The following is a 27,689-nucleotide window of genomic DNA, read 5'->3' as shown; positions in this document are numbered from 1 at the left end:
CATGCTTTGTGCAGCGCTGCGTAATGTGTGCGCTATGTAAACAAAGAATTATTATTAAGCTGCACGGGAGTGTCACTTAAAATGCCCCCATCTTTCTTTCTATAGTACATAGAAACATGGTTTTGGTTTCAGAGTCTGAGATGCAGGCAGCTAAAGAAACAGGCGGCATACATAAACCAGAAGCCTGATGCAGTCTGAAAGATGATAGATTCTAATGTTTAATATCATGCCAAAAGCATTTCCATAAAGGACAAATCATATACCCCCCGGGAGGGCAATTACCGTATATTCCGGCGTACAAGACGACCTGGTGTATAAGACGACCCCCCTACTTTCCTGTTTAAAATATAGAGTTTAAGATTTATTCGCCGTATAAGACTACCCCTTTTCCAACGCATACAAAACACTGGTAAAAATAAAAAAAAAACAGATTTGAATTTAACATGGTCCTTTTTTTAATGTAAATTCTTATGACATGCAGGTATATAGCAGGAAAACTGTCGCTCATAAACATAAGGCATACAACAACAACATTACCTATACAGCACTGCCCCCAGTAGTATACAGCACTGCCCAACCCAGCATTAAAAAAAAAAAAACTTATATACTCACCCTCCGGTGGCCCCGATGTCCGCGCGGCTCGTCTTCAGTGTTCCGCGCCGTCTTCTTTCTTCTGCTGGGGGCCGCCATTGAACTTCCCCGGCAGGCGCCTAGTATGACGCGCCGCTGCTGACGTCATACTAGGCGCCGCCCCGGGGAAAAACATGGCGGTGCCCAGTAGAAGAAAGAAGACGGCGCGGAAGACTGAAGACGAGCCGCGCAGACATCGGGGCCACCGGAGGGTGAGTATGCGCCGCTATCTTTTTGAAAACACCCGCGATCACCGTTCGACATACCGGCTATGGCTCAGCCCGTGAGCCCTCTCCATGCAGCGCCGGGATTACCGGCGTATAAGACGACCCCAGACAAGACAGAAGATTTTTCTGTCTTCCAAAGTCGTCTTATATGCCGGAATATACGGTAGTTTAATGTGATAAATCTTAAGATTGGTTCTTTTTTAAGAAGTGTAAACCCGACTTCTAAAATGTATCATTTTATTTCCAGACAAGCACCGGAAAGGTATTCCATGTGACTGCAGCCTTTAATAATGAAGCAGAAGTCACATTCTACAAGCACGGAGGAATATTAAGTTATGTAGCTCGGAAGTACTTGTAGTGATATCAATAGAGAAACCATGAACTCTCTCAGATTGTACAGATGCTTCCCGTGCGCTTCTACTTTCTTGCCTCCTTAAGGACTCTGGTTGGTGGAAAAAAAACAAGTCACTGAAGCTTCTTCCAGCACTTTGAATAGAAGACTGGTGCTATGGGCCTTCCTCCGTCCCACCAAGGGACTACTAACTATCATCAAATGAATTTGCAGGTGGAGTTTTTGACTTGACCTGAAGCCTTGTGCACAGTTTTGCTCTTTGAGTCCCTCATCTGCTATTTTTGGACTATCGGTAGCAGTGTCATTGAATGAGCGATACCATTTTATTTAAAAAAGAAAAAAATTTAAAGAAATCAAAATAAAAAAAAATTAAAAAAGAAACTTCTTCCAAATGATGAGCTCGATGTCTCCATTTTGGTATGGAAGGGAAGACTTTTGCTTTCAATTGTGATGACAACAGACTCTAAAATAAAGATGCCTAAATCATCATCCACTTTTATTTGTTTTGTATTTTTTTTCTATTTTTGAAATATTTCACATAGAATTTGCTCAGGTTTTTACCTGATCCTTCCCCTAGTTATATATACTTAACGGGTGAGACTTATGGTTAGATTTCCATCTGTCGCCAAAAAGTCACACAGGACATTTAATAATTATATTTTTATAATGTGCTAGAGAAGCATTAATTCCATGATGCTGTACAGTCGGTAAGGTTTTCATACACATAACATTAATACAAGTACAAATGCAAAAACTACAGAGATCAGGAACAGGTGGAACGTGGACCTTGCATCGTGAGGGCTCACAATCCATATTTCTTTAATGCCCCATATACTAAAGAACACTATGGGGCAAATTTACTTACCCGGTCCATTCGCGTTCCAGCGGCGGCTTCTCCGCTCTGGATTCGGGTCCGGCCGGGATTTAATAAGGTAGTTCTTCCGCCGTCCACCAGGTGGCGCTGCTGCGCTGAAAGTAAACTCATCGCGCCGGAATGCACCGAGCTGGACCAGGTGAAGGTAAGCGGTCCTTATGCGACACATTTTCGGTTTTTAAATGCGGCGGTTTTTCCGAATACGTCGGGTTTTCGTTCGGCCACGCCCCCCGATTTCCGTCGCGCGCATGCCAGCGCCGATGCGCCACAATCCGATCGCGTGCGCCAAAATCCCGGGGCAATTTAAGTACAAGCGGCGCAAAACGGAAATATTCGGGTAACACGTCGGGAAAACGCGAATCGGGCCCTTAATAAATGACCCCCTATGTGTAAGGCCACATCTCACCATGGCAGCACCACCAGAGAGAGAGGTGCGCCCCCATGCTGGTTGCTGTTTTGTCCATGCTTCCAGCCGACTATAGGATCCATTGTGTTACCACTCCCTTTATGCCTGCTGTTACTGTATGTACAAACCTGCAATGCACATACTGTCCCACTGTGTGTATTCTGTCTTCTATGAATAAGTGAGTATCAAAGGGTTATTAACAGTAAAGAAGGTTATGCTCTGAAAGTGGAAAGGAAGAATTGGTAAAATTAGATGCTGAAGAAAGTCAGTAGAAGACCAGGTCGTAGTGGTAGAGGTAAGTTAGCGATAAGAGCTGAGACACAGAATGGGAAATGGGAGTGTTAATAGGGATGTTTAAGTCTCCAATGATTAAAGTTGGAATCTTCCAGGATAGAAAGTGAGGGAGCCAAGAATCAAAGTGGTCAAGCAATTGGTAGGATGAATTGTGTGGATGGTATACACGAAGAGAGGATGGGCAGAAAAGTCTAAGGATGTGAACCTCAAAAGATTGAAAGTTTAATGAGGGTACAGGAGGAATGAGGGAAAGTGCATTGTGGAGAGAGGAGTCTGGCAAGCAGGTCAAAGGACTTAGAAAGCAGTCATGAACATATTTTAGTTTATTGCACATAGAGAGGGCATTCCATAGGGCACATTTAATAGGGTGTATGGTGTGAAGTGTTAAAATGAGCAGAAGGTGGGCCTGGGTTAGGAGAGATGTCCCCTGCAGCAAGCTGGAGGAGAAAGATACTTCAGAGATCTTATCTGGGAAATTTTGGCCCTGTTGTGTAAACCCCTGAATACTATAATACTACATGAAAGAGTGGTTCTTCCCAAGGTAGCTTCCCGTTTCCATCGCTCTCATGAGGTTATCCTTCCATCTTTTTGTGTTAGTTCTTCCACAAATATTTGTGTAAGACGCACCGTGAATATTTTGAAAGAAGAACCTCTTGGGGAAAATCATAGAGGCTCTCCATTTTTGTTTGAGGGAAAAAACGGGGGTAAAAAGCTTCCCCGTGTACCATTGCTACATGAATTTTGCTATCTATAGCTTCCGCTTATTCTTTAGCAAGTCTGCCGCTGTCCGTGTAGGTCTGAGAGCGCACTCCACTAGATCAGTTTCTACTTGTTGAGACTAATTCAGGGAGGTTTCAGCCAAATTTGTAAGGCAGCTGCGTGGTTTTCTCCACATATATTCTTCCATCACTACCCGTTGGATGTTGCGGGTGCTCAGGAACTTTCTTTTGGTTGTAGGGTACTATCCTTTATTGTCCCTCCCTAAGCAGTGCCCTTCTATGTTATTCTCTCTGGTGGTGCTGTCATGTTGAGGGGGTAATCAGTAATTACTCACTGGTAATTTCCTTGCAAATCAGAGACGGAGGAGGAGGCGTCAAGTTCTATATCCTGGGTTTCCAGCCTGTCCCTGGGGGCGGACCCCTCTGTCCAGCCGTGCTGTTGTGGTTCAGGGAAAGGAAATTACTGGTGAATAATTACTTTTTTTTTTTTTTTTTTTTTTCATTTCTAAAGTTACCAAAAAACAATAGACATCATAAGTCAGATTTATCAAGTAGGCAAAGCCAGCCAGAAGCAGTGTTCTAAAGACAGTCAAAAACTGCATGGAGCTTTTGTAATAAATTCCCCACAACAACTATGCACACTCTACGCTCGTCATTAAAGGGGGTTTCCAGGCTACAAATATTGACAACTTATTAATAGAATAGGTACTCAATATTGGAATAATGGAATACTGTCAGCAGCTTAGTAAGCAAATAATGAAATGGGAAGCATTTTCATTTTCTGTGTAGCGGTCTACCCCCTGATACCTCTCTGATATTGAGGACTTATATTTACAAAAAGTCTTTAACCCCTTAACGCTGAAGCCACTTTTCACCTTCCTGACACGGCCCATTTTTTCAGATCTGCCCTGTGTCACTATAAGTGGTTATAACTTCGGAACGCTTTAACATATCCAAGTGATTTTAAAATTGTTTTCTTGTGACACATTGTACTTCATGTTAGTTGAAAAATTTTGGTGGTATGTTTTGCATTTATTGATGAGAAAATCAGATATTTGGTGAAAATTTGTTAAAATTCTTGATTTTCGAATTTCAAAATGTTCTACTTTTTCCATACATAGTTATTAAGTATTTTTGCGGTTATGACTAACATTCAACGAATGTCTTCTTTATGTGGACATGGTTTTTTATGCATAGTCTTATTTTTGTAGGATGTTATGGGGCTTTGAACGTTAGGTGCAATTTTTCACATTTTCATAAAAAACCGCAAAATCCTGCTATTGAGGGACCTGCTCAGGTTTCAAGTCACTTTGAGAGACCTAAATAAAAGTAAAACCCCATAAATTACCCCATTATAGAAACTACACCCCTCAACGTACCTAAGACAACTTTTATGAAGTTTGTTAACCCTTTAATTGTTTTACAGGGGTTAAAACAAAATCGGATGCAATTTTGAAAGGGAAATTTTTTGGGCTAAATTAATGTGTTTTTCAAAAAATGTACACCTTTTTGGTGGATAAAATACCAAAACGCTCCACAAAATTTGATACCCTATCCCTCCCGCATGTAACAATCCCCCATATGTGGTGGTAACCTGCTGTATGGGCACACGCCAGGGCATTGAAGGGAATCTGCGCCATTCAGAGCAGATTATGCATTGTCACTTTTTATTGGCTATACAATCTTTTTTTTGGGGGGCAATATATTATCTTTATTCTACAGATCACTACGATTACGGTGATACCTCATTTATATGGTTTTTCATTTATTTTTACAATTTTACTGGATAAAAACTAATATAGAGGAAATCTCATTTCTTCTTGCATCGCCATCTTTTCGGAAACGTAACTTTAATATTTTTTGGTTGACAGAGCTAGTTTAGGGCTTATTTTTTTACGTGTTGAGTTGTTCTTTTCAGTGGTACCATTTTGGCGCACATAACTTTTTTTGCTCACTTTTTAGAACATTTTTGTGCAGAGATTTTATGAAAAATGTACATTTTTGGCGTGTTTTTCGGGTTTTGTTTTTATAGCGTTCATCGAGCGGGTCCAATAATGTTTCTGAGTTATTGTACGGATTGTTAAGGACGCGACGATACCAAATATGTGGGGGGTTTTGGCGATTTTGTGGTTTTCTCACTTTATTGCATGTGTATAGGGAATATTTGTGTTTAGGGGACTTTAACTTTATTTAATTCTTTTTATTCAAAAATGTTTTTATTCAATGTTTTTAACTTTTTTTTATTTACTTTTACAGGTTAGCTTGAAGAAGCGATCCACTGATCACTTGTTCAAGCTATTCTTCACATTACACAGTGTAATACAGATGTATGCTCAGTGTGTTACAGACGGGTCCTGTCAGAAGGCACGGACCCGGCTACAGGAAGGAGATCGCGCAGCCCCGGGCACCGGCAGTCCCGGGGCTGCAATTGGAACAGCAGACACACACACACACCCCCCCCCCCCCCCGTTAAGCGCCGCGGGGGGGTCCGATTCACTTTAAATTCCCCCTAACACGCCGCGGTCGCGACCGCAGCGTGTTAGGGGTTAACACCCGCGATCGGAGAAATCTCCGATCGCGGGTGTTAGAGGCAGGTGTCGGCTTTAATATATAGCTGACACCCGCAGCTTCTGGCCCCGGCTCCGTTCAGGAGCCGGGGCCAGAAGCATGACGTAATAGTACTGCATTTTGCGGGAACGCACCTCCCGCGATGCAGTACTATTACGTCAAATGTCGGGAAGGGGTTAATATTTTTATACAGAAAAACTACTTTAGAGAAAACACAAATATTAGACATGCAATAACAACTAGCAACAAATAGAGTTTCTATTGAAAAGTGATTACTTCCTTCCTCACAAGAGGTTAAACTATGGTGAAACAAGTATTGTATAACAGAGCTTCCTGTGCATTCCTCTTGTGAATGTTTATAGTTCAGGGGGAAAAATACAAATGTTTGCAGTCTTAAAGGAAATCTACCATCAAAATCCATCATGATAAACCAGGAAACACTTACTTGTGGATCCAGGCACCGGGGGGACTTTGATAATCTTATATTTTTTTTTCCCATGGTCTCCTTCCTTCTAAAATCAACTTTTACAATTATGCTAATCGGTAAGAAAGGCTATGGGCTGGGTCCCAGGGCCTCTCTGTGCGGCAGATTCCCAGGCTGTTAGACTCATCCTGCCCCTCCCACCTCAGCACTTTCCCCTCCCCCTTCCGAATGTAACCTCACTGTAGCACAGGAAGTTTCAGCACACAGTTGGAGAGGGAAGTTCTCCTTGTACACTGTAACAGTTTGTGAATCTGCAGCATGGAGGGACTCTGGGAACCTGCCCAAATAGCCCTTTAGGCTTATTAGCACAATTTCAAAAGTTGATTTTTGAAGGAAGGAGACCATGGATAACAAATCTAAGAAGATTATCACAGTCACAGTGTCTTGATCTATTAGTAAGCACCCCTTTATCATTTGTGATTTTGATGGTAGATTTCCTTAAATGCTCCATGTGTCACAATGGATTCATGACTCCCTAAGTACAAATTATGGGGAATATACTCCCTTTCTAGTTACATACATAGCTTAATACATGCCTCACAAGGTAAAATGATTGCTATGTTTGTCTTTGGTGAACATGTCCTCCCATTAGGACCATTTTTTCTGAATTTATCAATCACATGTTTGACTTTGTGAAAAGAGTGTTGTAAGTCATTAGATTAGTTAAACAGGAGCCACTGTTGTGCTTCCCTCCCTCATTAGAAGAATAAACAGAGAAATGTGCACATTGCAGATCTGAGGAATATCCGCTCTATTTGCAAACAGTTGATAACATTGTGCAGGAACCACGGCAAACACACACTGCCCGATTATAGGAAGGACCTTCTAATGGATCATTCTCATGGGGAAGCTTCTTCTAGGCGCATAGTTGTACTCTTTTATTCAGTTTTCTTTTCTTATGTACAGTACAGTTTTATTGCCCCCTTTCCTCCCTAGTTGCATGTACTAAGTAGTACTGCTCTTTTTGATAAAAACTGAGAATTAGTATGACCTTTAATGTAGGGCGAGGGGGCACTGTCATTAGCAAAAGGGCAACTCTGACAGCACATGCCCACTAGAATTTCTTTCAAATTATGCAGAATAGGGAGGTAAAGCTATGCTTTTTAGTTTATGTAGTCGAATACATTTATTAGGTTAAAGGGTATTCCCATCTGAGCATTTAATTCAATTCTTCTGCGATATACATTCATTTCATGAATCGGGTGTTATTTAAAATAAAATTAACCATGTGAAGATAATTTCCTATAACAGCCAAGTTGTCCTTTAGAAACAGAAGACGGCTGTCTCTGGGTACGACCGCTGCTGTTATAGTGATTATGCAAAGAAACAAATAATTTTTGCTTATGAAATGGCCGGGTGTGGAGGTCCCAGCCGTCCTGTGGTAATGACCACTGAATCCAGGTGATTAGTCATGTCTGCGCACCGCTGGAAGAGTGTGTTAGTGGTCGTATTCTGCTATCAGCTTTCTAAGGGACAAGACATGGCCACATTGAGGGGAAATGAGCTTCTTGATAACATGCAATTGAAGAAATGTATATATGGCAGATGAATTAGATGTGATTGCCTAGGTGAGAATACACCTTTAAGAGCTACTAGAAATTGTACATATGGTTTTAGGGTCTATTTCCATCTCTTTGTGACCTACTAATGGGATGGCTTCTCCTGTTCTCTACCCAACTGCCTGTATCTCCAGTATCTTCAGCTCATAGAATCATAAGCTTAATGCGATCTGAAGATCTGATTTCTTATGACACAGAAATCATGTTTTTAAGTTCTATAGAACCAAAGATATCTGCCTGAAATGCCAATTCCCCTGCAGCCTCTAAAACATGACTCCTCTCAGGCAAATTTAGCCTTTTGCAGTCTGAAAGATTAAATACTCTACTTTAACCCCTTCAGTCGTATTTGCACATGCTTTTGGTAGCATGTATATATACACACCATGACCATCTGAGGTGGGCATCTGGGGTGGACATTTCATTAAGGGGTACATCTGCACTGGACATTTTATTAAAGTGGGCATTGGCTGTAGACATTTCATTAAAGGGGGGCATGTGATGTGGACATTTCACTAAAGGGGGCTTGTGCTGTGGACATTTCAGTAAAGGGGGTGGTCTTCAATGGAAATTTATTTAAAGAGGGGCTCTCCTCTGGGGAGATTTCTGTAAAGGGGGACTCTCCCGGTGGACATTTCTGAAAAGGGGGCCTCTGCTGGAGGACATGGAATATTGTGTACAGTTTTGGGCACCAGTGTATAAAAAGGATATAGTAGAGCTGGAACGGGTGCAGAGGAGAGCAACCAGGATTATTAGGGGAATGGGGGGACTAGAATACAATGACAGATTACAAAATTTGGGATTATTCAGTTTAGAAAAAAGACGACTGAAAGGAGACCTCATTACAATGTACAAATACCTGAACGGACAGTACAAGGATCTCTCCAAAGATCTTTTTATACCTAGGCCTGTGACCAGGACAAGGGGGCATCCTCTACGCCTAGAGGAGAGGCGATTCTACCATCACCATAGACAAAGGTTCTTTACTGTAAGAGCAGTGAGACTATGGAACTCTCTGCCGTAGGAGGTTGTTATGGCGGACTCTATGTACATGTTCAAGAGAGGCCTGGATGACTTTCTGGAGAGAAAAAATATCACGGGTTATGGGGATCAAACATTTATTTAATTCTTAAAGGTTGGACTTGATGGTCTTTTTCCAGTCTTATATACTATGATACTATGATACATTTCTATAAAGTAATGATCCGCCGGTGGACATTTTATTAGAATAGCTGCTGCATTTCCTACCCTAGGGCTTATACTCCAGTCAATAACTTTTCCCAGTTTTTTGGGGGGTAAAATTAGGAGCCTTGGCTTATACGCAAGTATTTACCATATGAGGGGGAATACAGCGGCTGGGCCAGCCAGGGGCAGCATCCACATCCCATATACTGTCTGGGAGATCTGGTCTGGACGGTAGTCGGGTGGATGGTTTCATGCAGTTAGGGAATGTGATTTCCTAAATAGATGGGTTATAAGAGCATGTTTGAAGTTCATCATTGAATTACTTTTATGAACAGTATAAGATTTAAGATATAGAGTAGTACTTAAGTCTTAACATCCGAGTACATGTTGGTTTGGACCCTAGTCGTGTGAACAGCCCGGGGCCCATGGGACACTTAATCCACCACTGATGCCCCCCTCCCGCCTCTGAGCCAAATTCTGTTCTGGTAAAAGAGCATTTTCTGCTCATTTACACTTGACTTTGGAGGAGTTTTTTTTACAGGTAAACAGGGGGGGTACTTAACAACAGAGGGGATATTTCATAAGGGTAACATCTATTGAAAGTGTCAATTTAACTATTTGAGTAGTTGATATTTATACAGCTGTGCTAATATAAATGCCAGAACTAGAATTATTGTAAAATATGTGTTTAATGATACCAGCATTATAGTAAAGCACATGTGAGGCAGACAGAATGAATGTCACCTAGTTTACCGCATTTTAACAAATCATTCAGGTAATTTTCTCATTGGTTTCCGGCTGATAACACATTCCCTACTATTCACCTGGCTGGGAGCATACTGCAGGCACACCTTAGGACCCATTGCTGCAGTAGCAGAAGAAGAGATCCATGGAGTCTGTTGTTACCTATGAAAGGTGAGTAGAACTTGGTGAATGACCTACAATAATGTCATCATTATAAAAAATATACAGAATATATTCTGTTTATCATAGCTCTTGGGTTGGATGGGTAAGAAAATGAGAAGTGCACTGTGTGTGTTCAAGTTTCTAGCTGAAGATACATTTTACTATATGATATGTACTTCTTGTGTTTGTTGCTGTGGTGTTAAAAGATCCAGTGAAAGATTAGTGTGATGTATTTTGTAGGCGTTACACATACTGCTCTATTGTTATAGGGAGACATATTTTTTTGTTTTTTGTTGTGTGTGTTGCAGTGTTTATGTGCAATTTAGGCACCTTTTTTATTTTGCTGGGTTCTTTATCATATTTTTTTCTCATGTTAGAAAGCAGCTACACCTGGTCTAAGTTTAATTCATGTAGTTGTTGGTTGGTGTAACATTGTGTAACAGTGGATTTAATGGCAGCTTTTTTACTAATCGAGCACATTTTTGAGAAAAGTCGCTCCAGCCAGCAGAAGGTGTAGGGTCAAAGTGACTTGCGGCTTTTTTAAAGTGAAAAAAACATGCAAATTAAGAGCAGACAAGGATGACTAGACCAGAGGCACAACAATATTTAACACAAAGAAAAGATGCCGGCAATAAATTAGGTGAGGACAGACCAAGAAAAAAGACAACTTGAAACATAGAACAATGTACAATCATTATACATCACCCCGTTGTGTCAAAAAGGACATTGAGGGTTGTTTGGTACTGTTTACTGTTTTGTAGACATGCTTCATTTTATGAATTCAGTTTACCATTACCAGTTTAATGTCCTGTATGATCAATTGTTTATCAGTGCTGAAATTAATTGTTTAAAGGGGTTTGTTTTACCAATTCAACCCTTTCTTGTTTCAGTATCTCTGCTTGCTATCATGCAGTAGGGACTTTCATTGTTTCCTCCTCGAAGAATCTGTGCTGGTCAAGAAACATGAGGGCTAGAATGATTATTTTCATTATGTGTGTCCAAATGTAAATGTAAAAATTAAAATGTAAAAGTTTTGCATACATGAGGAAATATATAAGGAATATTTTCCATGGGCTTTATGAAGCTTGGTTACAAGTTCATTTACATCCCAAACTTAAATTCTTCTAAAATGTTCAATGTGCCCAACCAATTTACTGCTGCTTCATTCTTAACAGCATTAAAACAGTTAAAATAGATTGCCTTGAAGATAAACATTTTGTCCATGAGGGAAGCCATAAAAACCATTGCTGCGTCATGTAGGTGTTGTTACTAGAAACCCACTCCTTTTTGTCCAGCAGAAAGTTTTATGTAAAGTTAATTACCCTCTTTAGCAGCAATATCCTGCATTAAATCCATCAGAAGATGTTCTCTGGTTAAACTGTAGTACAATGGCAGCTTTCTGTCTCACGCTACTATGGGCAATGATTAAAGTGTGAGGAGAAGATGAAAATTCCTGCTGTACTGATGTGAGGTGATGTTCTCGTCAGCTCTGTGACAATTTTGTATAATTTTTCTATTCCCTCAGCCTTTGTGGAATTAAACATGTGGAGGCCACAAAATAGGATCCGCAATAAAGACTGTCCAAGCTGCAACACTCAAAGCAGGTCCTCCGCCTATGTTTGTGGCTCTGGCAGTCGGCTCACAGTGGTGCAAGTTTACTAAAGCCTTTGGGCCAGTTTTTGTCAAAGGGGCACCAAAAAAGTTAGTGCACTCTGCGCATAGTGTGGTTTGCATTCTTGTTAATAAATGTTCCCCAGTGACTTGTAATAATTCCTTTATTTATATAGCACACACAGATTACACAGCGCTGCACAGAGCTTGCTAAATCGGTCTCTGTCCCCAATGTAATAATAATGCCTTTATGTAGCGCACACAGATTATGCAGAGTTGCACAGAACTTTCCTAATCAGTCCCTATCTCCAATGCGGCTCACAGGCTAATCAACCTACCAGTATGTTTTGGAGAGTGGGAGGAAACCCAAGCAAACACGGAGCGAACATACAAGCTCATTGCTGATGTTGACCTGGATGGGACTTGAACCTAGGACCCCAGCGCTGCAAGGCTGTAGTGCTAACCACTGCACCACCGTGCTTAAAAACTATGATTGTGTGTGAGCCCATAGAAATAAATTTTTCTGTGTGCTATCATTTTTTTTTTTTTTTTTGGTAAAGGTTTGATAGTTGTTGGTACAGCTCCTTATATTTGAAGTCTATGTTTGAAGAAAGTTTTGGGAGAAGCCAAATTCACTACTTTCATGCATTGAACATGATATAGGTTTGCCTACACAGAATGTGCACACAGTGGATTTGACATCAATATTAGACTGGTGGGACTTTTCTATAATATTTTATACAGGCAGTCCCCTACTTAAGAACACTCGACTTACATACGACCCCTAGTTACAAACGGACCGCTAGATATTGGTAATTTATTGTACTTGAGTCCTAGGCTACAATAAACAGCTATAACAGTTATCACATGTGTCTGAAATGAAGCTTTATTGTTAATCCTGGTTCTTATGACAATCCAACATTTTTAAAAACCAATTGTCTCAGAGACCAAAAAAGTTCTGGCTGGGATTACAATGATAAATATACAGTTCCGACTTACATACAAATTCAACTTAAGAACAAACCTACAGACCCTATCTTGTATGTAACCCGGGGACTGCCTGTATTTAAATTCAGAAAAAAACAAAAATCCCTCACACCATTGTATTTTTGTTGCCCAATTCTACCAGCACATTTATGCCCTTATTATTAACTTCTTTACACATCTTTATTATACATGCAGTGGACATTAAATCCATACCCTGACCATAGGGGAACGTATCTTTTCTGTATTTCTTTATCACCAAGAACAAGGCCTACAACAACACTTTTAGTAGACGCAATTGTAGAGTTGTCAAGGGAAATACGTATTCTCAAGGTATTGGAAAGATCTGTAAAATTTAGCCTCTTTATTTTTCTGAAGTGAATGGACATCAGAAGGCTTTTATATATTCTCTACAGGAGGAGGAAGAAGAAAAAAAGGCACAGAGCTTTAATGACTGCTGCATTTTACTGAATTTTCACTAAAATAACTTTTTTTTTCAATACATAAAAATTTTTTGCAGCATTTTATTTTTCGTAACACATAGGGATAGTTAAAAATAAAGAACTGTGTTTTTTTTTTCACTTTCTAGTCTTCACCTCTAACATCTGTAAGAGCCCCAGTTACAGGGGAAAACAACCCCTGTGGGGGGAAATGCCAGAGCTGTACTGGTTTATCTGATTAACGCCTACAGTCGGCTCTGCTACATATCGGTGAAATAAGAACTGTGCATCATATATCAATAAAATGCATGTAGTTCAATCCCTAGCATAGTGATCAGTCCGTGGCATGGCATTCACCATGGCCGTGATCACGGAATGATCATGGAATAATGTGACATGGGCCTTATACTGCACCAAATTAATCATCCAGCATCAGACACAGTGATTAATCTGGTGCAGATAGGAAATGACTAGTTCTACTGGTATATTGACCTTTAACATTAAAGGGGTTGGCCACTTTATCTCATGTTTTTTGTAATGGGTGTGTAAGTGTAGGGGGCAGGATATCAGGTCATTTACCAATATACATCTATTAATAGTTCTACTCTACTTTTTTTGATGTGTGAAGTGAAGCCTCCTGTCTTTTACCTCATCAGCCAGACATTCCTGACCATAAAATGGCCGCAGATGGAGGGTCACGTGATCTCTATCTGTCCATGAGCAATCGCCACTTACAGATCACATGACCCTCCATCTGCGGACATTTTGTGGTCAGGAATGTCTGGCTGATGAGATAAAAGACAGGAGGCTTCACTTCACACATCAATACATCAAGAAAGCGGAGCAGAACAATGTATATTGGTAAATTACATAATATCCTGCACCCAACACTTATACACACATTATACACACACTTATACACACAGTGGTCAACCCCTTTAATCTTAGTCTTATGTATAAGTCACTGCATATACATCTACAATGCATGTGTAAAACAATCAACAATACAACAATATTGCTACTGAAAAAATGATTGTACATTGTTATGAGATAAATGACTTCTTTTTCTCCTTAAGTTTGACCGCCTCCAATGGCACCAACAGTCAAGTCTTGGGCACTTGCCTCAAATCTGTTCGAATGGATCTGTTTGTCCACATTTCTCTGATACCAGCAGTAAGTCAATCCATTGTGTGTCTGCTCCTCTGCATTTCTGGTTTATTAAGTGCTAGGACACTACTAAGATCAAAGTGAATTGAACACATGGGGAGAATTAATTTGAACCAAAAACTGTGCAATGCCTAGCACCACATTTATGAAGGCTTTTATTCCCTTTTTTTACACATTTTTCCTACTAGTACAATAAAGGTGGCATGACAAATCTGTCTACAGGATTGAAGACAGGACTCTCTCCTCTCCTGTTTGTTACACAGTTGAGATCGTTAACCCTTTCTGCTCTCTCCCTGGCTGCTGTATGCTCTGAGGAGTTCCTTAAAAGATCGGGCTCAAAGTGACGGGCTTAATCCTCCCTTCTCAGAGCTGTTTAACCAAACACAGGGAGATTAGATGTGAGCACTGCCACCTCCATAGAGACACAATGTATAGGTTGGAATATGCATCTCTATGGGGGGCAGTAGCTTGATTTATTTTACAAACTAAACAGAATTTGTTAAGGAAGTATATTTAAAAAAAAGGATGGCTACGCTTTAAACTATGCCAGATTTATCATCTAGACACAGTGATAAATCTGGTAGAGCATAAATCAGGCTTAGTCATACTCTGCACTGGTCTAAAGTGTAACACGTTGATAAATCTCACCCATTGTGTTTTACTTGATGCATTGTACTTAGTTAGTAACAAAGCTGGGCGGTTACTGCCATCAGTCAAAAATTTATATTATTAGGACCACAGTTAGTTGGGTTTTGGCCTTCCAAAGACTATTCTCAATTTATTTTCTTCTATGGGACTTCCGAGAATGTTTGTAGAGGTGGAACCTGTATCTGTTGGACTTTGTCCAGACAAACTAAAAGAGTGCGCTTTATTTAGGTACACAGCAGGAGTTCATGGGGACTTAGTATATACAAGAGGTGTGCTGCTATTTTGTAAGATGATAATACTCTTGAAAAGCATGATTCTGCCCCGTTTACCTAATATCAAAGAAGAGAAGTCTATTCATGAATATATATATTGTTTAATTAAGATCTGTCTCCATACAACTGTTATGCTTAGGACAGCATAATATGTAGACAGATCTGCCTTATTCATACCATAGTTATTGGGCAAATAATTCTTGCATTAACATGCCATTCAACCTCCCTATTCAACTTTAAAAAATGCAAAACAATTTCACAATAGAATATATAGGAATGAACTTAACCTACATAGACAATATCATTGTTAAAAAGGAGTCTACTACCCTGTTTCCCCTAAAATAGGACACCCCCAAAAATAAGACCTAGTAGAATTTTTTTCAAGCTTGGAAATATAAGGCCTCCCCTGAAAATAAGACCTAGTGGTAGCCATTGCAGCGGCTCCCCTGTGTTGTACATTAGTATTAGTAGATCATTTAGATACCACAAGAGGTTGTGACCTGCGGGAAGAAATTGTGGGATAAAATCTCTGACTGTTGGGCTGCAAATGTGATACAAGCAGCTACCCAGACAGGAAGTGCTGACAAGAAGGGGATCATTTATGGAAAGTGATATTGATAAACATGAGAGATTGGGGCCAATAATTCCAATAGAAATGGAGTCACAAGAAATTCAGCATGAAATAAGTTTGGAGAGTTATATGAGAAGTTGATTTTTTTTTTTAGCCAACAATAAATGCAAATTATTTTTCATGGAAATATAAGACACCCCCTGAAAATAAGACCTAGCGCCTGTTTAGGAGCAAAAATTAATATAAGACACTGTCTTATTTTCGGGGAAACAGGGTACTTCCCCAAGCAATATAATCTGTTGCAGAAAAATGCACTAATTTCAAATATTTCTTTATTACTTCTGCCCTTATATTCTTGCTCTAAGAAGACCACATTTTAATCTGTATGCTAATGAGGCAGTTGGTGTATCCAGATTGTGTTCTTAGCATCCAGAGTACTACTATTCCTGTCTGGACCACTACTTTCTCAGTTAGATAAGCAGGAGATATGCACATAAGTTTTCGAGGACGGGACAAGGAAAACAATGGTTCTTTAGCTGCCTTGTTAGGCAGTCACCTTAACATCAAGCATCAGGAAAGCCATCCTGGAAAACATTTTTGCATATTTCCCAGAATCTTCTAGTTGGAGCATCAACGGCTATGAGTCTCCACACAGTATAGGAAAAATTATGCAGTTCCGCGCCAGATGCAGGGTAAAATCCTTTAGACTTTTTTTTATTCATCCAACTCTATAAAATGACAGCAACAAATGGTGACAAAAAGGTGGAAAAAATGACCTACGCATTTCAGGCGTGCACTACGCCCTTACTAATGGCTAACAAGTATATGACTAGTAGGTTAGCATATACCCCATATCTGAAACCACGATAAATTACCTTCCCTATAAACTTATCCTGAATTTTTTATTAATCAACATGTCCAGTTTCCCATGCATTTTCTTTTGTGAGGTTATGATTTTTGTTATGTTTATATACCAATGCTTTTATTATGACTATTGTATTTGTATCTAGAGAATGTGTGAGACTTGCCTCTTTCTGTTGTGCCTAGATGTGACATAACAGGGTATGGAGTATATGTTAACCTACTAGTCATACACTTGTTAGCCATGAGTAAGGGTGGAGTGCAAGCCTGAAATGTGTAGGCCATTTTTTCACCTATTTGTCACCATGTGTAGCAGTCATTTTATCGATTTGGATAATTAAATAAAGTCTAAAGAATTTTAACACACATCTGGTGCCAAACGACATGATTTATTCCTGTACTGCATGCCTCTCTCCAGTCTGATTGAAGAGACCTGCAAATTCCTGTGGGCCGATCAGTAACTGAAAACATTTCCTATTTTCCTAAGTCTTCACTCGCCTGCAAGGCGGCCTTAACTGGAAAAGTCTACATAAGGAGAGCTCTTACTTCACAACCCTATTTAAGCAGGAGATATTTCATGTGAGAAGTATGGGGTAACTCTGAAAGAAGAGGGAAGTGATTTAGGAGGGAATAACCATGCTCAGGACACAACCTGGGTGCCTAAACTGCATCATTAGCATATATATAAAACTGGGAATTTCTTGGTACATAATGGACAGAATTAACAAAGGAAATCACAATGCATTTCTCTATAACCACCAGATTATAACACTTGTTGGAGGTGCTGGACTCCCTTTAGTTTCTTGATTGCAAATTATTACCGTATATACTTGAGTATAAGCCAACTCAAGTATAAGCGGAGTCTCCTAATTTTACCACAAAAACCTGGGAAAACCTATTGACTCGAGTATAAGCCGAGGGTGGGAAATGCATTGGTCACAGCCTCCCCAGTATATAGCCTGCCGGACCCTGCCCCCCAGTATATAGCCTGCCAGCCCATATCCCCCAGTATATAACTGGTAGCCCATACCCCCCAGTATATAGCCAGCAGCAGGGGAAGCCAGAAAGGTGAGTTTTGATAAATATTTTTTTACTTGAGTTTAAGCCGAGTTTGGGTTTTCAGCACATTCTTTTGTGCTGAAAAACTAGACTTATACTCGAGTATATATTATTATTTAAGCCACTTCTATGTTAAAAATGTAAATAAGATATACACTATTAATCTTCTTAACAGAGCTTCTTTATAAACATGGATATAACAAATGTTAGCATCAAAATAAATGACTTTTGTTTTAGGTTCTAATTACAATTACATTATCTTATCTACAACGAAGAGCAAAACATGAAAAAACTGCAGAAAAAATACCACTGGGCAAGAGATTTGGCATTGTTGTGTAAGTCATCCTGCATTGTTAAATACATATGATTAGAAGTGATTAGAAGGGTCTCTTATATGTGTGGTCTCTATTTTAGGCCTGTGAATTTCATAAGCAGTTACTCAAACAGATGGTCTTAAGGAGCTGCATGTGGAGCAACAGCTACAACTGTTTTTCTCTTGTTTTTTAATGAATATTCAAATTACTTTAACTTTGCTGCACCATCCTGGGCCAAAGGTATTTCAATTTGTTCGCATCTTTGGGCATAATATGGCTGGGCAGAAGCTAAACCCCTTCTCCATGTTTTTGTCATCCTTCAACAAAAATAAACTACCTCCATTTGGTTATATGTTTCCATATGGCCCTATTACCAAGGCCCTTAATTCCCTTTGCCATATATGTACAAAGGTTGTATGTTCACACAAATGGGCCTACCCAGTAACAGCTCTGCGGGGACACATGCCAAACAGTTATTAAATGAATATGCCATTTTATTCACTAACCCACAAGTCACTGCAACTGCACAAAGTGCTTTCCATTTACATATACAGTACATGGAATTTTAAACATTTCAGTTCATCAACTCGAAATAGAATACAAAAATGAATTTGGTATATAATCCAAAGTATAAAAATATACATGATTTTATTGAAAAACTAATACCCCTAATATACATTTTTGGACAATAAATAGTGCCACTGGAAAAGGACAGTTGGTTACTAAATATTAAAATGTTATCATTTATAGAAGGCAGAATAAATAAACAAAGAAGCAGTTCTAAAAAGGTTGTAGGACTGCAATGAAAATGAGTCCAGCTCCTCCTGTCTGGCCCTGCACCATGCACTATTCAATGCTTTATCTTTGACTTGTCGTGTTGGAACGTTGCGTTTAATAAGTGGGTCCTAGGCACTTGGTCTTGAAAAGGTTCACCATCACTGCCCTAAGGGGTTTCTATAGTAGTCATTGTAGATATATATATATATATATATATATATAGACACATACTGTATATTACAACACAGTTTTCAACTTGTACCATTCTCTACTGATGTCTTTGTGCTTAGCGCTGGTATATCTTCTGTCAGCGCTGGAAGTCGGGATGGATTATTATCCTTTCTTCGCCTGTTTATCTACTGACCACAGACTTATCGGTTGTACCCTAGGATTCCTCTACTCTCTTTGCTGGTAAGTGATAACACAATCTAGTACTACCTTTGTCCCAACAACATGAGGCATAGAATTTTGTCAATAGAAATTACCTCAAAAAGTTAAAACATATAATTGAAAACTAGAGTTCTAAATCAAATAGCCTCTGTTTTGCTCTAAAGCCACATTAAGTCCAGCTCATAGCTATGAAAAAAGAGGATGAAATAAGTTAAAACTGTCCACAAGCAAAATAATGAAGGTTGAGCTAAGTAACATGAAACCATCCCAGCATAGAAAGGAAAGTTTTTTTGCTCAAATGACATCTCCTTTTGTATAGTACTGTAACTTACTGTTGCTTTTATTTATATACTTTAGTAAGTCTTTCCAAAATGGTGTCTATTGTTACACAAACAGAAAGCTAATGCACTATATTATTGTCCTTGCAGGTTTTGTGTACAACTGGCGGATATTCTCCAATGTCAGAGATTAGCTCATGTGAGTGTTCTCTATTTGTGCCACAAACATAAACATAGAAACTTCTTCATGAAGCCCACTCCCTTTCACCACTAAAAGATATTCAGTTTCTCCATGGTTAATGCATGCTCGCCATCTTTTTTTTAATAAGATGACCCTTTTCATTCAACAATAATCTATATTTAACAGGGTTTGCCCATGAAAGAAAATTCTTAAATCTCAATCCCTTAGTGATGTCTATACAAGAAAGATAATTTTTAACCACTTACTTTACAATTTTACTCAGTTTTATTGCTGTTTAGCTCCTATCATTCAGTTATGGTCAGTGTAAAATTCCAGAGTGTGGGTGGGGACTCTCTAAGCAGACACATTATGATCCCTGTGTGCTATGAGCTGACAATGTGTTAGATTATTAGGGTACAGGTTTATATACACTTTCATTTAGCTTCAGAACATTCACTAGTATCTGATGCATAGAAAGAGAGAGATGAGACAGATCCGAGTTGAGAGATGATGACATCCATGAGATGCATATTACACATGACATTCTCAGCTCTACTATCACAGCCATAGCATACACAGTTCTGCTATATGCCTCCCCCGACCTTATCTGTCTGTAGCTTGTAGCTTTACTCTCTATTACAGTAGAAAGCATAAGTTGGTCTTGCAGGACTTATCAAAAACAAGCATTGGACATACAAAGAAAAAACTATCTCTGCCAAAGTAAATAGTATAGCACCACTACTGACATAAGCAAGTGCAGTTTAAAAAGAAAACAGGACATTGAAAAAGCTATTAACAACAGTACAAAGAGTGACCTCTGTAGCACCCCGCCACCCTGTGGCCTATGGTCTCAGTTTGAATAGCAAAGCCAGATGGGAACTTCACCATTATTAGCCTAACCATCTTTCATTGTCAGGTTGATGTGAAACAGCCATGAAGGGTGACTCAAGCCAGCTGTCCCATATAGTGTGAACTGCTGTAACTGCTCTCTGTGAATAAACATCATTTTTTTCAGTGCAGTATTATCCGTTCATACTCACTACCTACAGGGCTCTAATGATTAGATACCATAAAAATAATCAAAACCAAACTGCATCAACTCCTTAAATATGAAAAGATTTATTACAAAGTTAACTTAATACACATAATATTTTTCACAATACAAAATTTATAATCAATAGCTGAAATATTTATAAAATACATGAGGATTTGCCATAGGGGAAGAGAGAATGGTAAGCTGGAAAGAAAACTACTAGTTTCCCCCAAACACCATACCTTAAAATACCCTAATATTCATATACATTTATAATGTAATACAAAACATACTGGTAGCCAACATGGGGAGAGAAAAAGAACTGGACCGCACATCCACACATCACACAATGATCTAATGCCGCTAGGCTACATTATATAACGAACTCGAGGTTCTTAGTTACATTTTGATCAAATTGTATAAGCCCACCAACCACTTCACGGTGACCTCTTTATGGTGGGTCCCTACGCTATTTTGTGCAGCATCACATGGCGTCCACCCCCGCTGCAGCACAGCGCCGGCAGGGACCAAGACCCGGTTGCCCCCCAGTACCCATACTGGCGGGCATAGCCCCCATGGCTCCGGGCCCAGGCCCCCACCAGCGCCGCACCACAGAAGCGGCGGACGCCATGCAACACCGCACCATGTGAACAGGAAAAAAGGCTCACCATGTGTGAACAGGTGTTAAACTCACCGTTCCATGTGGTCTCAGACGCTGGCTGAGAGGAAGTAGGCGGCCCCTAAATGCAGTCTCCTGCTAATTTAAAAACACCTGGGTCGAATGGGGCGGAGTGCTGGTACCAGGAAAAACAAAATAAATGAAGGGATAGAATGTACTAAACCAACATGGGGAGAGAAAAAGAACTGGACCGCACATCCACACATCACACAATGATCTAATGCCGCTAGGCTACATTATATAACGAACTCGAGGTTCTTAGTTACATTTTGATCAAATTGTATAAGCCCACCAACCACTTCACGGTGACCTCTTTATGGTGGGTCCCTACGCTATTTTGTGCAGCATCACATGGCGTCCACCCCCGCTGCAGCACAGCGCCGGCAGGGACCAAGACCCGGTTGCCCCCCAGTACCCATACTGGTGGGCATAGCCCCCATGGCTCCGGGCCCAGGCCCCCACCAGCGCCGCACCATAGGGGAAGAGAGAATGGTAAGCTGGAAAGAAAACTACTAGTTTCCCCCAAACACCATACCTTAAAATACCCTAATATTCATATACATTTATAATGTAATACAAAACATACTGGTAGGCTGTTTAGTTTGTGAGCCCCATGGGGACAGGGGCCAATTTGGCATGCTTTGTGCAGCGCTGTGTAATCTGTGTGCGCTATATACATAAAGAATTATTATTATTATTATTAATAAGAAACCCCCAACCATAAATCCATAGGGTCAAGTCTATATCCAAAAAGTGCATTCACTCTATATCCATTGGGTTGTAACTGTATACCAATGTAATATGAGTCACTAGAGGTACCACCTAAAATCATCCGTTTTGCCCTCTCAAGCCTCCTGAAGAAGCTCGAGAGGACGAAACGTCTGAGGTGGTCATCAGCATTTCCATGTGACCTGTACCAGTTACCTGTTTTACCATGTCCATTGGTAGGTGTTTGTGAATTATGATTCATTTGGGTATGAGTCATTTTAGATGGTTCCCTAGTGACTCAAATTATTTTGGGTTGCAGTTACCACCCTCCTTTGGGATAAGCAGTGAATACAGTTTTGGATACAGACTTGGCCCTAAGGATTTATGGTTGGAGATCCCTTATTACATTATAAATATGTATAAATATTAGGGTATTTTAAGGTACAGTGTTTCGTGGGATTCGTAGTTTTTGTTCCAGCATACCACTTTTTGATCCTCTATGGGGAATCCCCATTTATTGTATAAAGATATCAGTAGTATATTACCAAGCGGTGTAGCTGAAGGAGAAAATGCTCCAGCTACAATGGTTGGTAATCTCCATCCTGAACGCGCCCATTTTTCTCTTTAAATGCAGCTCCATCTTTAAGAATATACCACGCCTAATCCTTTGAGGATAAGTGGGATTCGAAAAGACGCCCGCACTGGTTGATCACCTACTACCTGGTTATTATCGGTATTCATACCGAAAGAAACTCCCATAATAGATAGCTGTCTGCACAACACAAAAAGATGAGTGAACATTTGCACGTAATTGCACAAATAAGTCACCTTAGGATCATCTACACATCGAGAGCCTCTGGTTCTTGTGTTTTCTTTTTCTCTCTGTTTGTATAAAGTTATCAGCTATTGATTATGAATTTTGTATTGTTAAAATAATTATGTGTATTAAAAAAATCTTTTCATATTTATGAGTGGGTGGAGTTTGGTTTTGTCTGTCATAATTCAGTCTTGGAGGAACAGGTAATGGGCAAACATCCAGAATCTTGATACAGTCTTTCTGGCACACCACAAATTCTCAGTAAGGAAACCTACTACACAATGCAGTGGAAACCTTCCAGATTTACCAGGAGGAGGCACATTTTTCTAAGTATCCTATCAAATGAAAACTTACAGACCTGCCACCAGAAACCCTATCTTAGAAAGTGGAAGGTACTACTAACCATAGCCATATTTAAAGAGGACCTTTCACCAGATTTTGACCACCATGAGTAACAATGCCTGCCGATAAAGGGTTACAAGTCCTCCCCATATCACCTAAAATTAGTTGCCAGTGAGGCACTGTACCTTAATTACAGAAGTTTTCTGGAAATTAGTTTTTCTGACTCATGTCTGGCCCCATTATTCTGACTGACAGTTCTGTGCCTCTTCAAATCACTGTCCTGCATCCTTGTACTTAGGGACTGTCTGCTAATATTCAACTACAGACATATAAAGCTCTATGTACAGATGGGAAATATTTTGTCAATTTGTTTACACGGTGCCTTGTGTTACATTCATGACATGTGCCAGTGACATCATTGCAGGCGCTTTAGCCTTCTAAGAATAGCAAACTGTACACCATGTATGTGATTACATGACATCACAGTAGCCTCCATGGAGGATGGAGAGGAGTAGAAGTCCAGGGAGGCTGCTGTGACTTTATGTGGTGAGATACATGCATGGGGTACAGTTTGCTATTATTAAGAGGCTAAAGGACCTTAGTTGATGTCCCTCTGGTCACATGACATGAACTGTGACCAGTTAGGAAACATAAGCCATGGGGAGGACTAGATGGGAGGGGCCGGCCAAGAAGGACACGCCCCCTCTGAAGCCAGGTAATATAATATAAAAGGTGATTTCTGTGGATGTAAGTAAAACAATTTTTAGCTAAAAGAAGGGTGTCAGTAAGTTAATAAAGCTGCCACCTGTCACTGGCTATCTATGTGCAAATATGGTGACAGTTTCCCTTTTAAGTACTCTCAGTGAAGGTTGCAAACCTGTGACATCCAGCCACCGAGGCCAGCGGATACTAATTCAGGGGAAGCCATAGTCAAGTCCCATGCCTCATCTATCTCCCATCGTCACAGGGAGGGCCACTTTAAGAAGATCCTTTTAAAAGTATTTCAGGTTATAATTTTTGTTGTAAGCATCCAGGTAGTGTAACATAGCAACAAACCATTAGAGAAGCAATATATTTTATCAGATTAGACACCAGGCTGTGAAGTATTATTACCTTTTACTGCATGTACTTCATAGTGATTCATTAAACCCAGAGCGTTATCTTTTCAGCAGACCTCCATTATACTCATCTTCACACCCATCCCATCGCTAGCCTGCTGCCTCTTTCTTGTTGGAAGATTTCTACAACTGTTGATTATGGCAGCTCTCTCTCTTTACAAACAGATGGAAAGAAAGGTAAGAAACAGAATTTACTTGTCGAAGTTAAGCTCTTTAACAACGTCACTTAAGACTTTAGGCCTACACATATTTCAGTATGACAAATGTAGTTTGTGAATTGTATCATCACAGGAAGAAGAGGAACCTTTGTTACCTCAGCATTTGACCAACTATGTCAGACATCTTCTTAAATCTACCCCTGAAATGTAAGTAGTTTTGTTAAGTAAAGTCTAAATAATCATAATTAGTGCCAAATGATCTTCTGAAGACTAATGTAGATATACAACTAGAGATGGGCAAATTTGTTGAAATTCAGTTCGACCCGGATCGCAAAATATTTAGAAAAAATTTGATTCGACCCGAATCAAATCATGATGAATCACGTTAAATGATGTGTTTTAGTATTACAAGAGTGCACTCTTTTTACACTGACATCAGATGATTTAATAGATGACGACAGAACCTGTTCTGTTAAACGCGGATACATGTAGAATCCCTCCAAAAGAGTGCAGAGGGTGTCAGCAGTACTTTTGCATTGACGTCACTGATCATTTTGCCCTTCTTTTCATCCGTCAGTGTCCGCTTTCAATTTTTCAATAATCCATTAGTATTGCTTAAGCCAAAAACAAACAGGAGTTGATCCAAAACAGGGATGACCAATAAATGGGATATTTGCATGTCCTCTTTGTTCTGTATCCACTCCTGCTTTTGGCTATCAATCCTGAAGCTTTTCATCCTTCTGATGGATGAAATGAATGGGAAAACCAAGCATAGTGGCAACGCCATAGAGTGGTGGAGGGTGAAAACAGCATTATGGAGTTCACAGGGTGTTCCAGGGAGACAGCGGTAAGTTTGCAGCAGCATGAGTAGGTTGCAGAGTGGCACATTCACAAATGATGGACGTGGCATCAACTTGGCATGCCACAGTGTGGCACAATGATAAAGTGTGGAGGTGGCAGCAGCAGAAGCAGCAGCAGGAGGTCAGAGAGTGGCACAATGACAAATTCTGGAGGTTGCAGCAACATGGAAGGCCACAGTAAGGCACAATGATAGAACGTGGAGGTGACAGCAGCAATAGCAGCAGCAGGAGGTCAGAGAGTGGCACAATGACAAATTCTGAAGCTATTAGCAACATGATAGGACACATAGTGGCACTATGACAAATTCTGGAGGTGGCAGCAACATAGTAGGCCACAGTGAGGCACAATGATAGAGCGTGGAGGTGGCAACAGCAGAAGCAGCAGCAGGAGGTCAGAGAGTGGCACAATGACAAAGTGTGGAGGTAGCAGCAGAAGCAGCAACATGAGGTCAGAGATTGGCACAATGACAAATTCTTTAGGTGGCAGCAACATGGTAGGCCACAGTGTGGCACAATGACAGAGTGTAGAGGTTGCAGCAGGAGGTCAGAGAGTGGCACAATGACAAATTCTGGAGGTGGCAGCAACATGGTAGGCCACAGTGTGGCACAATGACAGAGTGTGGAGGTGGGCGGCAGCAGGAGGTTAGAGAGTGGCACAATGATGAATTCTGGAGGTGGCAGCAACATGGTAGGCCACAGTGTGGCACAATAATAGGATTTGAAGTTTGAAATGAATTTGAAGTTTGAAATTTTTTATTTAAATTGGAATTTGAAGATTAGAGTCGCCACATGCATCATTCATTAAAATTTTGAAAATATTATGTCTTTGCCGAAAAAGAACTAAATTTGGGGTATACAGCTCCTCCAAAATGGACACCCTGGACTTGGAGCAAGAATCACTCTAGCAACTATGTGGATTTTACACCGATTTCTTTCTATTAACTTCAGCAACAAAAAAGAGCTGCAATTTGGGTTATACAGATCCCTCAAAATAGACATCCTGGGATAGGAGCAGAAATCACTACAGAAACTATGTGGATTTTACAAAGATTTCTTCTTATTCACTTCAGCAGCAAAAAAGAACTGCTTTTGGGGTATACAGATTCCCAAAACAGACAACCTGGGATTGGAGCATAAATCACTACAGCAACTATGTGGATTTTACACAGATTTCTTCCTATTCACTTCAGCAACAAAAAAGTCAATTTGAGGTATACAGATCCCTCAAAACGGACACCCTGGGATAGGAGCAAAGATCATTCACTCCAGAAACAATGTGGATTTTACACAGATTTCTTCCTATTCACTTCAGCAACAAATTAGAACTGCTATTTGAGGTTTACAGATCCCACAAAACGGACACGCTTGGAGCAAAAATCACTACAGCACAGTACAGTACAAGCAGCTGGACGCTACAGACAGCACATGCAGTGTGAAATGCCGAGATAGCAAATGGCTGCCTGTTTTTATAGGGCTGTGTGACATCACATAAGCCTGCCGGTCGCTGATTGGCTTGCAGGCCTGCACATGTGATCGAGGATGTTCCATTCTCCTTCCTAGAGTTCTCTGCCCCATGTAACACATTGGGGCAGATTTACTTACCCGGCCCATTCGCGATCAAGCGGTGGGTTCCCTGCGGTGGATTCGGGTCTTCCGGCGATTCACTAAGGCAGTTCCTCCGACGTCCACCAGGTGTCGCTGCTGCGCTGAAGTCCGCCGAGGCCCGCAGGAGTTCATGATCCTTTACTTTATGAAGGTAAGTGCGTGTCCCGCGACACTTTTTTAAAAAAAATGCTGCGGTTTTTCCGAATCCGTCGGTTTTCGTATGGCCACGGCCCCCCATTTCCGTCATGTGCATGCCAGCGCCGATGCGCCACAATCTGATCGCGTGCGCCAAAACCCGGGGCAATACAAGGAAAATCGGCGCAAATCGGAAATATTCGGGTAACACGTCGGGAAAACGCGAATCGGGCCCTTAGTAAATGACCCCCATTGTTCTCACGCCCATTTTGGTAATAAAGGAGAAAAAAAAAACTTTGTTCACACAAATCACCGTAAAATTCGGATTCGTGACGAATCAAATTTTCCCTGAGATTCAGACCGAATTCCACTTTGTTAGAATTGATTCGCCCATCTCTATATACAACACTATCTTATTAATGCCCAGAGAAGCAAAAATAAGTGTAAGGCAGATGATAATAGCTTTATATAAGGGGATTT

General features: G+C 40.4%; 1 protein-coding gene and 1 pseudogene across 4 annotated transcripts in view; both read left to right on the top strand.

The window, feature by feature from the left end:
• Positions 1–1,698, top strand: part of IREB2 (iron responsive element binding protein 2) — a 36,852-nt gene extending 35,154 nt beyond the window's left edge. For all 4 annotated transcript variants that reach the window (XM_072147712.1, XM_072147711.1, XM_072147714.1 and 1 more), the window contains one exon: positions 1,105–1,698. In XM_072147712.1, the coding sequence (XP_072003813.1) occupies positions 1,105–1,215 (111 nt within the window). In that variant the 3' untranslated portion in view covers positions 1,216–1,698. The remainder of the gene's footprint in view (positions 1–1,104) is intronic.
• Positions 1,699–10,066: 8,368 nt separating this feature from the next.
• Positions 10,067–27,689, top strand: part of LOC140127262 (stimulated by retinoic acid gene 6 protein-like) — a 30,454-nt pseudogene continuing 12,831 nt past the window's right edge.

This window comes from Engystomops pustulosus, chromosome 4, assembly GCF_040894005.1.
Source record: "Engystomops pustulosus chromosome 4, aEngPut4.maternal, whole genome shotgun sequence".
Lineage (NCBI taxonomy): Eukaryota > Metazoa > Chordata > Amphibia > Anura > Leptodactylidae > Engystomops > Engystomops pustulosus.
Note: the sequence above shows the minus strand (reverse complement) of the source record. Positions and strands in the feature narration are given on the sequence as shown.